This window comes from Styela clava, chromosome 14, assembly GCF_964204865.1.
Source record: "Styela clava chromosome 14, kaStyClav1.hap1.2, whole genome shotgun sequence".
Lineage (NCBI taxonomy): Eukaryota > Metazoa > Chordata > Ascidiacea > Stolidobranchia > Styelidae > Styela > Styela clava.
Window position 1 is genome coordinate 5941229 of NC_135263.1, and position 17516 is coordinate 5958744.

The window sequence follows — 17516 nt, forward strand, 5'->3', positions numbered from 1 at the left end:
CTCACAATTGCAAAATCTCCATAAAGATACGCTGATACGCTCCATCTGTTTTAATAATTAGCTAGCCTGCTTGGCCTGTTATAAAATATTTCCTGTATTGACGTTATAATGCGCGCAATTACCAGGTGCCCCTAAATGTCCAATCGTGATGACGTATGTTCCCCATTGAGGTGAAAATGACGTAATAATGCACTTACATCACACGTCGTCATTTTAGTGCAATTCTGGGTATTTGGATGTTAAAAGTCGGTTTTTTGCGTGCTGTCATTTCACGGAAGTCACTGATTAGAAATTTTACATTCTATAACTCAATTACAAATTTTAAACTGTGTATATAATGGCCTGATTGCCAGCAGCCCCCCTGGACTTTGAAAGTATTCATCGGTACTATTTGGTATATTGTTGTTGTATAAACGCCAGTAAAATATACTTTTCCAACTTTTCCAAAACTAACGCTACATAATGAGGCACAAGATAACATGACAAGTGAAGGTTTTCATTACATAAACAGGTCGACTTTCTGACACTGCATTTCAGTAATATGCATGTAAATCGAACTTGTTGTGCTTGTAGGTATATAGACATACTGTGACTGAATCTGGGTAAAACTACTGAAAATATCACAAAAATGAAAATTCTATATTTAAAAAACACGTCAGCAAAGTAAACCTCATCGCTTTAGGTCTAATAATACAAATGACCAAACAACTACTCGTTAAAAAAAGCGTTTTCAATATGAACACGCAAAAAATTCACAGCCATACGCGTTAACCTCAAACAACGCAATCCAAATACACCAAAACAAAATATCACAAAATAAACCTAATCAATGCGCGAATGAATGAAGCGTCCGTCAATAGTCTACACAGAAAGTTCAGTGTATTTTGGCTCTACACGTACCGAATGAAATTGCTATATTTGGAAAATTTGGCAACGCTATATCTTAGTCGCTGACTTTATTGAACAAACAATGTCAGCAGACTAAATTTAAATTTAAGCATCAGCTGCCAGCTAAATTTAAACCAATGTGGAATGAGGGAATTGGTAACATGAAAGACATGTTGATGAGTAAAGTTATGTTGATTTAAGTTTCAATAAACTTAAAATTCACACATCTGGTAACGTTAAACCTGGTTAGGAAAGTCGTGAAAATAATCTTACTATCGCAGGTCAAATGTTTCTCAGCAATCTGTATGGCATTAACACACAATAAACAATTTCTGAATTGAATAACATTGTCTCACTTTAGAAACCGAAAAATATAATATTGAGCAAATTAGGTAGGCAATCATTTTCGTTCTTAGTGAAACCGCTCCACGAGGATTGAAACCAGTACAGAAACCTCACAGGTAAACCAAACTTGGAGGTAGCTAGCATTACAAATGGGATAATAATAAAAGTGACTTAAGATTCCAGAACAATAGCAATGTTGGTTATTCCTATTGTACTATTGAAACACCAACGGTTTCAGAACGATTCAGAGTCCACCTTAAAATTATGTTACACACAATATTGAAATCTGAAAATTTTGAATCGAGTCTCAACGAACTGGTTTTTACAGCAGTTGTTTTCAGCAATGACAGCTGTGGCAGCCAACAGTGCAAGCAACTAACTACCGCATATTGCAAATATTTTGAAATTACTTTTGGAAACCTCATTCTTGCAGATATAAGGTTATTAAGCTTATGCTAAATAAAATACAAATGGTAAAAATTCGATCACAAAAATCCTCCGAAACTTAAAGAAGCAAATATGAACAATTGAAATCAACTTAGATTATGTTTTCCCACCCATAATCGGAAACACTCATATAAAACTCTTTTATTATTTCGAAGCACATTACATGTAATACACTGTCATCAATAACTAGCTACATCGAAGTCCAGCGCGGAGTAACAAACAATCAAGTAATTTCTTGGCAAACACAGATGGACAACGGTGGCAAAATCAGGTGCTTTTATATTTGTCGAAAAATTTCCCCAAAAATATAGCGCAGAAAAAGTAAATAACCATGAGCATCACCTCTTCTATTATAAGTACCATATTACAAATAACAAAACGTGATTTCCAAAATTTATTTTGTGGTCAGCATATGGTAAACGAAGTAATATTGTTATATTCTTGAGAAAATATGATAATATTTGCTTCAATAAAAATCCCTCATAAAATATACTGGAGTGGGTAATTGACTTTTATTTACTTTTTCCATCGTATTCTCGTTTAATCAGGAAGGATAGAGTTGAAAATATCAGGTTGAAATAGAATAGACCATATCCATATGTTATCGGTGAAAGCGTGTACTTGATTAGCAGTATAGTACCATGAAACCAAACATGTTGTTGCTATAGTAGCAAAATATCATAAATGAAGATCATTCAAGTAGAAATTTTCCAATCCTACTCTTCAGCTATGTTGTAAAAAATACAGGTGCCAAATATATCCTCTTATTGGACGCGAAGTGGACCTATTGATCGTTTTGTTATTTTGTTGTTAATTTCCTTGTTAGTATTTATCTCCCATTTAAAAAAAAAAATTTATTCTTATTACTCATTAATTACCGGATCATTGATTTTAAATTTTCAATGGTTGAAGATTGTACTTTTCGCAATTGCACTCCTTGTGGCGGTTCTGCTTTCGGGTAGGGTCAAAGCTGCTGCTAATGTGCGATATGGTCCCGGTAGGCTACCGTGACAGACTGCATTTGCCCGTTTACTGCAGTAGATTTGTATTGATATCATACTATGGACTCTTGGCACCGATATGGACCAAGGTGACCCGTGTAATTACTGAAAGAGATTACGAGCTGGTATAAATTGAAAAATCAAATTTTCTTTAAAACATGGTGACAATTGATTGGAAGAATAGCATCAAAGAAACTATTGATTTTAGTATCGATCAGACATGAATACAAATACTACTTGTCTTGGTTAAAAATCGAAGACTGAATTATTTCGTGCCAATAAAAATCGTCGTGCTTCATCTGGATAACAAATAATTCAAACAATATTTGAAGGATTCTACATGTATCGGTGAAATTTTTTTAAATTTAGATTGCCCGAAAACCCGAGTCGGCGCTCCAGAAGTATGTGTACCAATAGGGAGGTGACTAATTTTGTTCGCCTATTTTACATCAAGTTGTGTAAAGGCACTGAAACCTATAAGCAGGGGGTATATTCACTTTACTAACGCAGAAAGAATTATGGCCTAACCCCAACCACATGGTACACACTACACATACTACAGGAGTATCCCCAAGTCTTTGTTTCAGCTTGCTCATTTAATTTACTACACCATACGTAACGAGATTAACATTGAACGTTAATCCATGCATCTATAATCTGAACGGCAACGTCAAGTACATCTGAAGACGGTATGTACCATTGGTCTCATCGCGCACATTTATCTGATATTCCATCTACGTATGCAACTGTAAGTTAAACCATTTTACATCGAAAATATAGCAAAATGGTTCATACTTATGAGATAAGTAATTTGAAAAAATACTACAAAATACCATCATATTTTAAACAACTAACACAGAGTATATTGATATAAATATAGCAGGAAAGTAAATTTTCAAGTCGTGCTGACGATATCTTACTTCCAAACTACTTTGCTTATCTTTCTAAAAATAACATCTCCAAGTATTCCCAACTATTAATGTTCAACTAAATCTCATTCAGGGTATATCATTACTTCTTATATCATAATTATTCCATTATCCGTTACTATAATGCGTGAAACAACCGTTAAATAATTCCCCTGGCAATTGTCTAGCACACTGACTACTTCAATTCGACTTTGGAAAACAATTGTACCAAATAACACCAGTAAAAACTTAATTTATTTATTATAGCTTGCTACGATGTATGAATATGGCACAGACTATTTTAAAAGTAAATCAATGCAATATTTCACAAAATTCACATTTCATAGCTGTCTTATGTCTAGTTTTATTAATTATTATCTACGTCACGACTACGTCATGTTATACCAAGCATGATACATGCTTGCCGAAATTTGTTCTTACCTGAAAATAGAATAGTGGATTGAATAAAATGAAACTTTATCGTTGGAATAAACATGGCTCGAATATATATAATATGATCAATAGCCATGCTGGTGTTTTACGTCACGCGACCTTTCATTTTTTCACTATTGCATATGTTGAAAGGTGTAGTATATTTTTACCGCGGACCATGTGTTATGTCTTGCCAAAATTAGAATTACAAGCTTGTCATTACGAATATTCTAAGAGAAAATTGATAAATGAGATTGAATCATTTATTATGCATCAATGTCAATGTTGTCTCCAAATACATATGCATATGACTGAATCGTGAGAGGAGTGAAATATTATAGATCACGAAAGGATTTTCGTGCATGCTTGTAATTTTAAAAAAACATAGCTTATTTGCAGTTATTTTTATGATTGTATAGTTTGCACACATGAGCACGGTTCGGAAAATTCGAGGTTGAGAAAATCCCGAATTAAAAAAAAAATCTGTTGTCAGCACGTAAGGAATCGGAAAAACCCAAATATCGTATTTTAAATGATCCTGTGGTTAAAGCACTAGCCCAATAATTTCTATGCGAACAATTATAGTTTTGGAATGGAGACATGAAGCCACTGTTATCAAACGATTTGTAATAATAATTTGAATGAGAAATGACATGAATGTTTGTATTGGTAGTGGTAAAACCTGTAGTACGATTTTACAGTGCAATAAGTGAAGATAAATATTGTTATTTTTATACTCAAATCGATACATTTTCCAAATTAAATAAATTTAGATTATTTGTAAAAACAAGACTTCAATATTATTAATTATAATATAAACTCGAATGTTTTCACATATTCGCTTTATTTTAAAAATCTCACACATATTCGAGCTATCACTCAATATCAATAAAAATCGTTAAAGCCCATAAGCAGCGCTTGTGTGCTCATATAGAAGGTTCATCTATGGCCAGTGGTGATAGAAGCATTTCCTAGTGGTACGTTGGCTCACAAAATTAATTGAACGAGTGGTGACACATGCGTCGTAGTTTTAGATTTATGTTAATCGATACAGCATATCACGTACCTAATGCAATTTCGTGGAAAAATTGCCCGTTGTTACATCAAGCGTATCGCAATAACGAATAAGTTAGTAACTTTCCACAGCAGGCAAGAGTGACGCCAGACATGAATACAATCGGATTATTGGAGTCGAATCCGGTAAGAAGTGGGAAACCGGTATGAAGCGAAAGATTTTATTTACCATTCATGTCGCTGTGTGAGAATTTTTAAAATTCGATTGTACATTGGAATGAAATGGTGTACAGTACTCATAACCGCGACTCTCTTTTTTGTTTTCAGGATTTTTATAGCTCTAGAAAACTAGATTTAATTACATATAACTTCATTTTTACTATTTCTAGATTTGGCTTAGTTAGATTTCAAGTTGTAATTTAAAATACAACATACCTTGTATATTTTCATTATTTATAATCGTTAATGTAAATTACGCATTCTGTAGGAACGGTCAATTTTTAGCAACGACCACGTGGCGCCCCTAGTGGCAACAATTTCAGTTTAGTCAATTTCATTGGCACCTGATTGTAATGTTTATGTCACATTTCTTTGTGTACATAGCAAACTTCGCTTTTGTGTATCCGTAAAAACACAAGAACGAATTCATTCGCGGGTATTTTGTGAATAAAGAATTTTCAACCGAACCGAATAAGAAGCTCGGTTACGCCATCACAAAACGTGAAAAACCGGAAGTGGGCGGTGTTCGCTTGTCTTATTATTTTTTCCTCGTATATGGATTTACATTATGTGCAAAGATTAAGCATTCCTGAATATGTATCCATTGTAATTCCAAAACCAATAAATCATTCCTTCAAGCACGGCCATGTGTGATACCCTCTCAGTCACCAAGATCAGTATTTCAGATTTTAACACATATTGTGATGTGGGCTGCACTCTAGCTATAGCATAATGGTTGCCTGCACAAAGCCTTGTGTAGAACGCCTAATACAAAAATCAAATGAGAGCAAACAATTGGATTGTAGATGCAACAATCGCGACCGTGCACTAAGTAGCGAAAACTTACAAAATCGTTTAATTTTTATATAAACGCTAGCATATTGTGTATAAAAAGGGGATTTTCAATTTATTCTGGAGGAGAGCAAAGCCGATAATACGATTTGATGACAAACCACGGTCTCTCGTCCGGTTACCAGTACATATCAGGTATGGGATTACCATTTACTGTATTTGTTTCAGATGCACGGGCTTGATGGTGGAGAAAGCCATTACCATTATATGAAAACAAGTCTGAGCTCATAATTTATAATAACATTTATCGTATATGTTCCCACGGTATTTAAGCGCAATAGTATGCTTCTTGAGGTTAGTCGAAGAGTGAAAATATGCAACTCTGAACGAAACTGAATAAGGTATACCGAAAAAAATTATATCGAAGAAAATTTACTGGCCCTGATTCAAAACCAAGAGCCACTTCATATTCGACTCCTCCTTTGAAGGAAATCGCTCCGACTCCGTTCCGAAATATTAATCCGTACTTTCGGCGAAAAGCATAATGTTATGGTGGCAGGATAGGCCATGTGAAATATTTGACATACGTGCAGACACTACAGTCTCTAGAGCAGATATTCAAAAAGTAGTCCAAAATTTATACTTTTGACAAAATGAATTTCCACTTACCAGTGGAGACACGGTTAGGATTGGAGCTCCCTGCTTCAAAAACTCATTTATGTCCATATATTCGTCTGGTTCCTCTTCATAATTGGTTTCAAAGGTTTGACCACGTTTGAGTGTCGCAGAATAAGTACGAGATCTTTCATCTTCTGCTGGTGCAAGACTGCTTTGTGTATTTCTCTGAAAAGAGTGATAATGTATGTATTAATATTGTATAAAGAAAAAGTGATCTGGAAATCGTTGAAAATTTATGAAAATAATAACAAATTGGGGTTGATATCGTTAGTTTGAAAACATATTCCTGCCATTCCTGGGGTTGTCTCGTTGCCATGGTGACAAACTCCGCCAAAATATTGTGGTGGTCCTATCGTGGTAAACCTTCGAAACACGTTCCCCATCCACTGCAACCCAGCTCCGCAAGTTCTATTGTTATGGAAGTGATCTCGCCCCGCTGCTGGAGGACGGTTTCATCCATCATTTAGGCACATGCATATGTAGCACTAAAGAAGTTAATAATTACCATATACCCATATAATGATGGAAAGCGAACTGTGCGACCATGACAAATAGCAAATTCCATCCTAGAGTTCATTTTATGAATAAAACATGAGCACGCGTATATTTTAAGTCTCCCAACCATGGCCATTGTTTCAACATATATTGTCACAATTCAAACCGCCCAAAAATGAGTAACTGTCTCCGGCTTCCTATCCTATTTATTTTTCATCCTAATTGTATAAGTTATAAAAAAAAATGACTATAGAATTTTTCCTAGATATGTGCGGTGATGAAATATAAAAAGATAGACCTCGTCGTCTATTTCCTTCTTTGCATCCACCATAATCTCTTTTATCCTTTCCATACGTAAAAAATAATCCACATCCATGTTTTTAACTCTAATCTACTCTTTATATCACAAGAGGAAAAAATTGCACTGAGAATCACCCAAAGGAGAATTCGCGAGTTGCAAGGTTCTTACTAGATCAGTGTATTGACACGTCTTCCCCTACGAACCAGGCCCTGCACATGCATCCACTGCTAAGATGAGCAGATACTATAGTTTTGAAAGAACTGGTAGCTAAAGCCTAAAGATCTAAAGCTAAAGTATAAAGTTGGCGCAGAAACCAACAAGGAAGAAATTATGAATGGTACGGAGGCACTTCCTAAAGAAAGTCATAATTTTTCAATTCTTATTCATTCTTCCATGTAAATATAAGGGGATAATTATGAGCCTGGTAGTCTTATCGGAAATCAGGAAAAGCCCTAAGTTACGTCACGTCAAAACAGAAGGTATACGTGATGTTATGCACCAATCGTAACTCGTAAGAATAGAATTTCCTATTGCTCCTAGTTTTCTTATAACATTCAGCCTTGCAAAACTTCCATCAGGAAGTTGTGATTTTAAATTAAAGAAATACCTACGCCGCACAATAGGCAGTTATTATTAGATAGCTATTATTGTAAATAATACTGAATATTTTTAGCAGTAATTGCACATTTCGTGAGAATATAAGACTTTGGTCATATAATTGTTCCGATTCTGCCGCAGTGGGAATTGAAAATACAAGAGAATATTTTCCGGTGTTTCATGGTGAATTCATCTTCCTTGAACAAGAATGGGCCATAGGTAAAATATGTGTCAAATCATGAATACACTGTATCGAATAGTGCAAATATGAGTTGGAGAAAATCTCCAACACTTACTGATATAATCTAACAATATACTTTGGATACTCGGCCAAGATACATTTTATTTGCATGTTGTTTGCTTTTCAAGTGCCTAAAGGGATTAAAGGGCGCTATGTAGGATTCCAGTAGCGTTTACATTCAGTCTAATTCGAAGCATTTACAGCTTTATAAACCATAATTTGGTTTATCATGATACTAAAAATATCCCGTACTCCCGCAGTGCATATAATTTTATTCCGATATTCCTTATTTTAGTTCTATTACCAGTTAGGGTTATGTCTGTGTTAGCCAAGTGAATATACTCCTGCCCATAGGCTTCCGTACCTATACACTATTTGATATGAAGTAGGTGAACAAAATTAGTTACCTCCATATTGGTACACACATTTCTTGAGCGCTAAATATCTTGTACTACGCGGGGCGAATTGAGAATCATAGCAAACATGAAGGAGAACTCATTAGTCAAGTAAGTCTAAACAATGACACTGCAAGTCAGCATTTCAAAATTTTATGCTTTGGTTTTTGTATATTGTTGCTGAATGAACTATAATACACCTATGCTTGAACCTAATAGATATTGTTGGAACTTTCCATAAACGCCTCTTACTCTAAACTAAACCACTGCTCAAGCTTTTAGAACCCACATAAAACAGTTTGAACGAAATACCAAAGATTAACTTGTCTGTTCAAAACTGATGAATGCTATTTAATGGCTAAAGAGGAAACGTTCGAAGCTTTCTTGAATATTTGTCTGAAGTGGGCGGTGGCATTTCAAAAATATATGTGCAGGCTCAGATTGCATAATTAAGATTTACAAAAACTGTAATGAAGAACAGTGCTCATTGATTATAGGTATTTATAACTGTAATTTCTGAATAGTTATTGTCAATGTTTCCATTTGCAGTAATGGTTAAAATTTTGATCTGGTACTGAAATAAGCTTAAATTGGCGAATCCAGCCTGCTTAAAACCGTAAAAAGTATTATACTTTCTGAATAGATAGATAGACACGCTGTCTAATATAATTTGAAGTTTTCTAATTGACGCAGATTTCCGGGCGTAGATTCGAAAAAGGACCTCAATTCAGTGACTTAGGACTCTGGGCTATTGTCTTGAAATTTGGGGTTCGAGTCCAATCATAGCTCTGATTGAAATCAGGCACAATCTAGACTCCTAGAGCTATAAACATAACTTACATATTTGAACAGCATTGTGAATAAATTTGAACTTTGTCCGAAGTTAGGCAGTACAGGAGGATTTAAAAACAGAACCGGTAAATTTCTCAAATACCTCCACGAAAAAGTAGAAAATTTATTCAACTCTGTAACAACTTTTGTTTGTGTATGATTGTACCTAAAAGTAATCTAGGACGATTTGCCTAACGTTTTGTTCTCTCTAAACCTGGCATGGCAAACTACGGCCGCGTGGCAAATCCGGTTGGGTTATACAAGCTGGCCCGCCTGTCGCCTGATGCTGCCACAGCCAAACTAAAACCAAATTTTGATATTTTAGCTAAAAAATAGTACATGGAATTTGTTGAGATTGAGATTAAATTTAATTTTGGCACGAGGTTTATTGTTTTTCTCCTTTGGTTTTGTAACATTGTAAATATTGTTCATAAAATGAAACTTTTCACGTCACACTCACATGGCCCGCCAGTCTAGGTGGGCAAAATTTTTGGCCCCTGGTCCGAACTGCTCTAGACTATGTTACAAATGACCTCGGTTCTTTTTTTTATTATTATATTTACGACACCCTGCATAGGAGAATAGCCTGCTCGCCTTAATGAACAGTATGATCTGATAGTTGTAAAAACGAGGGTAATTGGAAATAGTTTTTGTCACAACAATTGAATAAATTACAAACTCACCGATAGGTCCATGAATACAGATACAGGTCGCTGTCTGGGTGCTTTTATAGGTCGCTTCTTGTTTTCCTTCAAGTTGTTAAATCTATCACGAACTCCGATATCTGGTAACCCATTTCGTCTTGGGTCGACGTCTTCGTATATTCCTTCCTCTGGTTGTGAGTTCGAAAAATCTTGTCCGCTTGAATACGACAGAGCGTCAACTCGTTTTCGACGAGTTACGGGTGATATTCTGGTTAATCTAGAACCCCTAAAGCCAGCCCCACTGCTTGGCATACTCGCCCCAGGAGGCAAAGTATCGCTTGGTTGTCTTTGATGCCGGCTTGGGTACGCAGGTGGAAGATCCGACACGGCTGTTAAATCTTCGAGAGATTTATTTAAAGTATCGGCTGAACCTCTGGTTGATGATATCTCACTGCCTTCACTATCATTATCACTAAACGACTGGTTTCGAGAATCACCCAGTTTCATTAAAGCCTTTTTTCTTTTTGGTTTTACTTTCGATACTGCCGCTTTTGCCTTTTGAAGTTGAGCCTGAACACCAGTGAATCTTCTATTTGAAGCGTGTTTTTTATCCTTTGGTGGCTGAGAATTCATAGTCATGCTTCGACCCCGATCTTCGCTATCCATACTTCCATATATACTTGTTTCAATTGCCGCAGGAACAAATTTTCTGTTATCTTTTGGCTGGAATTCTACCTCCTCGTATGAAGCCTCCTGATCTTCTTCATCGTCATAATCATCCAATGCATGCGACGGTGTATTATGCGGAACAGGCGGGAGTTCGCCTAGCTTACCTATCGGAGGCTGCGGACTGTGAGGCCGTCGAATCTTATACTCGAGTACTTCATAATCGTAAGTCGTGCCGTCGTCGTTCTCGCCTTGTATCGATTTTGTGCGAGGCATCATTGATTTTGAGCCGTAGTTAGTATTACCGCTTAGGTTCAAGGCTAACGTGTCGTAATCGCCCTCATCTTTGTTATTCGTGTCGTCCATATGGTCAAGTGCCCAGAAATCTGTCTCGTCGCCTGTCGTCGACTGCACTGAATTTTGCTTCGACAGAACAGCTTTCATAGAACAATCTCCACCGCTATTGCTCACATTGTTTTTCTCTTCTATGACTGTTTTCCACGGTGGTGGCGGCAGAGGCAAGTTTTTCGCGCTTTTTTCGCTATCACCAGAAACAGTACGATGTATGGGAGGATGATCATAGTGTGACTCACTCGAATTATTTGAACGTGGTAAAGAACGTTCCTTAGGAGAGAGTAATGCGGGTACAGGAACCTCTTTTCTCGGAGACTGTGAGTTGAGGAGATCGTACTCACCCTCGAACTGATTTCTTTCGAGTGAACTGGTGCGCGACGATGTTTCATGTGCAAAAATACTTGCAACGGCGCCACCAATGCACGTTGGTGAGTGGGGAATGGACAAACTTCCTTCGGTGTCACTTTTTAAATGATCGTAATCGCCTTCGTCGGTGTAGTTCTGTGATGTTGTGTTATATACGTCCTCTAAAAAGATATTGATTGGTTTTGGCGTTTCGTGAAGAAAGTTATAGTCATCAGAAGGTTGGGGCGGATTTTCAGTCAAGTATGGATTTTCATCTTCGACAAGCGGAAGCGTTTGGCTCATCATATATGGATCCTCTGGGGGCGGTGGCGGAGGTGAATCCGGCGGTGGTGAGGGTAAATCCGGCGGTGGTGGGAGGTCGTCAAATAATTGTTCATCGGGTAATTCCATTGGAAGTTTTACGGCATGTGTTGGTGTGTTTTCATACGGACTTTCCTCGGCTGCATCTTCAGGAAGATTCGAAAATTCCAAAGATGGAGGCGTTAAAGGTCGAAGTTGATTATCTGCTGTAGTAATTTCTTGAGAGTGTTGCGGACCTTTCCAATTTAGGTAAGGATCTTCGGCTAATTCGGTACTTGGAAAATAAGCCCCCTGTTTCACAGGGCCATGCTCAATATGAGCTTGAGAAGTTCGTTCGGATGCCAGAGGGAGAAACTGTAGTCCGGGTGATTTTCTACCGGCGTCTTCATCACTGTCAGTTTTTGAAGGTGATAATAAATCCATTTTGGGATTTCTTGGTGGCTTACGTACTGCGCATCTTGGCAGCTTATTCAAAATACGTCGAAAATGACCTGAAGGATAATATAGCTATGAATTAAAAAGTGTACTCAGACATACATATATTTTTACATAAAATTATGGGGCTTACACATGCACATTCCCCAAAATAAAGCTTTTCGAAAACTGTGCCTATACAGTGCGAATTAAAGAGATTATTTAACACCAAACATATTTAAAATCTTAACTCTTAAAAGTATCTCCAAATCATCGAGAAATCTGAGAAGAATCGATTTTGATAAAATTTGAAAATTCTTACAAACAACAACAATTTATGAGATATGTCAGCGTTTGGCAACCGGGGTTGGTTTTTGTTGTTTTCCCGAGGAAACAGAAATATTACCTTATATTCGATTTAGTATTACCAAAATTTTTTTTAGTTATTTAGTATTATTGTCATAAACATCTAAGAACATATGAAAATGGCAGAGTGCGAGGTCATATAGTCAATGCATCTGATTCTCTCCGCAATAACCTTATTATTTTGGTGAGAAATAGTAAGCGAAGATAATTTTATAGCGAAGTTCTATATCGTGGATATAAAAGTGTGAAATTTGTGTACCTTAAACTACATAGTATATATCGCGATATACGATCACTTCAAGTAATTGATATTTTCTGGACTGTTCTATTCATGACATGTAATCCCTAAAATGATCTTGCATGACAAATATTTTTACAGTATTTAAGTATATATATACATGTAATAACATCTTGTATATATGCTAGCAGTCTAAGCTTTCCCTGACAGTTGGCACCATTAATTATCTCAATTCCGTTATGACCAGTTGTAGTCAAAGTAACTGGTTTGCTTCACTAGATTTCGCACATACAAGTACACACGGGGAAGATTGAAGAGCATCTGATTTGAAAGTTATTAATAGATTTTTAGTACACGATAAAACATTTAAAAAAATAAATATTGCCGAAAATTTGCTGTTGGAACACGATCTTCAATTATTATTGTAATCAGTAGTCAGTAGTTTATGCTGAAAAGGCACTCATGGCATACAAATTACAATAAGGTATATACAAAGAAATTGCATTTCAGGGTGAAGGGAGACGCGGAAAACCAATACTGTTTATCGAACATCGGCACCTAATGAAAAAAGTAAAAAAACCTATTTATTTGCATGTTTCGGGAATCTTGATACTGCTGCACATAATTAAACGCGGGCTAACCACCAAAACGAATCGCCTATTTCTGCAACGCAATAGCCTTCAACTAATACTGGCTAATATTATAAGACGACGTCTATGTACCTAACCATCTAAGACGTCGTGTGATTGCATCCGCTGTTTTGATATGAGCATCATAATCATTGAGCCAACTCAAGTAAGCAACCGAAACACAATCAAAATATGTATGCGTAACCGATGACTAATACCAAAGGCGGAAAGACATTGGATCAGCAGCTACTGGCTGTGCTATGAACAATTAACCTGAATCTAATACTGCTTGTTCTTACCTAAGATGCCGATATATGAGTACAGTTAACACGTATGAAAAACTGGTGATTGACGCTTGTTCCGGTAAGCTTGTCGATTTTAACACACTACTATCGACATAGAATGAATTTGGCCGCTCTTTTTAAGTCGAAACGAACCCATTTAAAATGAAAAGCTACTGTTAATTAATCTCGAACCAGAGTACGGTTATTTGTACTTATTTGGTCACAGTATCGATATGGTAGTAACAAGAACAACATGTATAAACAAGCGGGTTATTTGCTTAAACTCGTGATTTGACTGGTGACGTAATATGTCATCACATTTAGTATGCAATGTGCTACAAGCCCGACCGGTTAAATAACTCTGACAAATTTTGTAACAAATATATATGCTCGACACTTTTTGGCATAAATTCAGCAAAACTGCGTTGATCTAATGCAGCTACAAGCTACCATAATTCACACTATGTTCGTACAATTGAAAACATTCAAATTGCAACACACGGCTTCGGTTCCATATACTAACTGGCCTGCGTAACCACTGTGAAATGCATGTTTGTCGATCTTACCATTACTGAAACTACACATTGATGTCATAAGGTAGCTAACTTCAATGGAATATTAGTCCATTGCTAACGCAGTCCTTAGTTTTCATCGGGTGTTATTTGTTCGAGTAAGTTAGTAGTAAGTCTTTGTTAGTCCCTGACGCTACTGAAACTATGATATATAAGAGGTATTGTGTAGCATTTCGTATGTCTCATAATACATGTCAGGATTGAAATTTTGACAATTCAATGGATAGGAACAGGGTCTTAACCAGGAATTTTCAATAACGGGGGTGGGGTGGTGGACTTTGATTTTCTAATTGCCCGACCGTAACAACTAGCGGGTCCGGAAAACGTGGGACGGTGGGGTTTTAGAAGTCTTGAGGGTCTAAAATGCGTTTTAATCTACGAAAAATGCTGTGTATGTCACAGAAAAATGCATTTTTTACATTGCGAAAGGGGGGTTCCGACCCGTAGAACCACCCCCTGGGTACACCCCTGGACCGGGAGAAAACGCTAATTTACGCTGTGCTGATCTGTAAATTTCAGATCAATTTATAGTCGAGGTTTCAATAACTTCTTTAGTAAGTGAATGATCAATCAACGTTTGAATAACAAATAGAGCTATGTGCACGGTTTAAGCGAATGACATATGGTTCTACGTAGGCAGTAATCAGTACAGCATAAACAGTTTACTAGCTTCATCATAATATTTACCTGGAAGAGTTATTCCCATGGCTTTGAGTATCGGTTCGTCAATTTCACGGCAATCACCCGTCGTTTTGAATCCATTATCGTGAAAAAATTTGATGTAATTTTCCGGTAGTTTCAGTCGGATTATGAACGACCCAATATCTTCGTCGAGGTCGTTGTTTTCTGCCATGGGTATTTGAAATATCCGACAGTTTTAAAAATCAAGATTAATTTGCTAACTCTGGTGATTATAATCCAACCCTACTTGTGTTTTATCAAACTTACACATGTTAGCTAGCAATGTTATTTGAAACCAAACATATTTCCATGATCGCTATAAAAGCAAATAAAATTTTGAAAAGAACGATATGAAAACTTAGTACCTAGTAATATAGAAATATAAATCTACAAATCACTTTCGCTTAATGTTTTGTCAATTTGGGGGAACATAAGCCTAAAATGCCATGCCGGTAACATGATTAAAGGCAAAATAAATTTCACCGGCAGTGTGGTACTCCCGTAGTGTGTGTACCAGGGCAGGGTTAGGCCATAATTTTATTCCGATTTTCCTCATTTTAGTTCAATTACAAGTTCGGGAACTCTTTGCCCATAGGTTTCAGTTCCCTTGCATAACTTGATGTAAAGTAGGCAAACAAAATTAAATACCTCCATATTGGTACACACAGTTCTGGAGCGAAGGCAGTGCATCCGAAGATGAACTTTCAACTGTGTTGTTGAATTGTTCGTAATAAGACTCAACCCTACGTCCAACTTAACAGTGCATCCTGTGACTAATGTCAAACTGAAAACCGCATTGTGTGCATTCGAATCAGACGTCGAAAGCAGAAATTAACACAATAGTATGAGCGTAATCACGTTGTGAAATGTTGTTCTGATAAGGTCAATCAGGAACACCACATTCATGCGTATTGTCAAATATGAATTTTATAATAGTTGTAAACTAAATGAATAATTAATAATGAAAAAAAACATAGAGTGATAATTTACATAAGAATCAACACAGCAGCAAATTTATTGGGTTCAGCTTTATCAACAATGCCTGTAGAGTGTAGACTGTATACTACAGGAGTGGGCAAGGTTTTCGGAGTAGTGGCCAGGAATTTTGCCCATCTATACTGGCTGGCCATGTAAGTGTGAGGTAAAAATTATATTTTAGGTACAATATTTACAATGTTACAAAAGCAAAAATGAAAACAATAAGCCTCGTGCCGAAACTAAATTTAATCGCAATTTCAACAAATTCCTTGAGTTATTTTTAACTAAAACATTAAAATGTGGTTTTAGTTTGGTTGCGGTTGCATCAGGCGGGCCATATTGAATTGCCCAAAGAGCCGGATTTGGCCCGCGGGTCGTAGTTTGCCCGTGTAGAGCATTGGCGAATGTGGGCTGGACCAGATAGTCTAGCCCAGCGATTATCGCTTAATTGAACCGAAGCCTAAAGCACAAGGCACCTACTGAGAAGAAAATATAAATATGACTACCGATTTTGATGGTTTATTCAGAGCCACAAATGAATACATTTTAGATTAACGGTTCCATTACATTTGAACCCACGTACATTTGAACCCATGACAATTGCACCTGTATGCTATTGCACCTATGGATTTTTTTTTTAAACCCATACTAACCCTAACCCTTGGGTTTTAGCACCCACATATAGATTGAACCCGTGGATATACGCATGGGTTCAAATGTACATGGGTTCAAATGTACGGTCACCTAGATTAACATAACGTGCACCACTTTATTTATTCAAACACTACTTCTAATAACCAATCCGAGAAAGGTATTTCACATTGTTACTAACGTACTAACTGTTCGTAGAGACTGGAATGAAACTGCAGTTCTGTTTCCGATAAAGACAGAAAAACTCATCAAATTATTAAAAATTAGTTAGTTAACTAGTTTTGTCTCTACCTTCAAATCAACATGTGGTATTGCGCTACAAAAGTAAAGTCGTAGACCAAGTCTAAACTGTTGAATTTTGTTGACTCGACTCTAATGTTAGGTCCCTTGCCAAACTCTCCGCCACCTGGTAAAACACTGATTTGTGACTGTAATGACGAACGTGCTGAATCGGCTTTAGTCGACAGAATTGTTTAGTGTGATGCAACAAATGATGAACGTATATGGAACAAACAAATGCAAGATGAGTAGAAAACTCAATATTTACTCTGAAAAGCAGCAGTAAACATGAAGGGGTATTCGACACTGAACAGCAACGAATAGTTTTCGTGTATAATTAACGGTAGCACAGGTGCTTAGGGTGTGAGCGAAACTTTTTCTCCTGGTTTGAGCAGAGTAAAAGAATTTAATTCCGGCACCATATATATTTACTGAATTAAATATAAACATTACTAGAAGTTTGTATAGAAACTCACATTGCACACAGTCGAAATACATTATTCAAGCATT

At 36.6% G+C, this 17516-nt stretch overlaps 1 protein-coding gene across 4 annotated transcripts in view; it reads right to left on the reverse strand.

The window, feature by feature from the left end:
• The window catches only part of LOC120340501 (arf-GAP with Rho-GAP domain, ANK repeat and PH domain-containing protein 1-like), a 49456-nt gene extending 34046 nt beyond the window's left edge, over positions 1 to 15410 (reverse strand). For 3 of the 4 annotated variants that reach the window (XM_078119727.1, XM_078119726.1, XM_039408776.2), the window contains exons 1-3: positions 15105 to 15410; positions 10268 to 12405; positions 6716 to 6889 (exon numbers count right to left, since the gene is read on the reverse strand). In XM_078119727.1, the coding sequence (XP_077975853.1) occupies positions 6716 to 6889; positions 10268 to 12405; positions 15105 to 15270 (2478 nt within the window). In that variant the 5' untranslated portion in view covers positions 15271 to 15410. Of the gene's footprint in view, positions 1 to 6715; positions 6890 to 7517; positions 7660 to 10267; positions 12406 to 15104 lie in introns of those variants that run through there. The other variant, XM_078119728.1, reaches the window with a different exon arrangement.
• Between the last annotated feature and the right edge of the window lie 2106 nt (positions 15411 to 17516).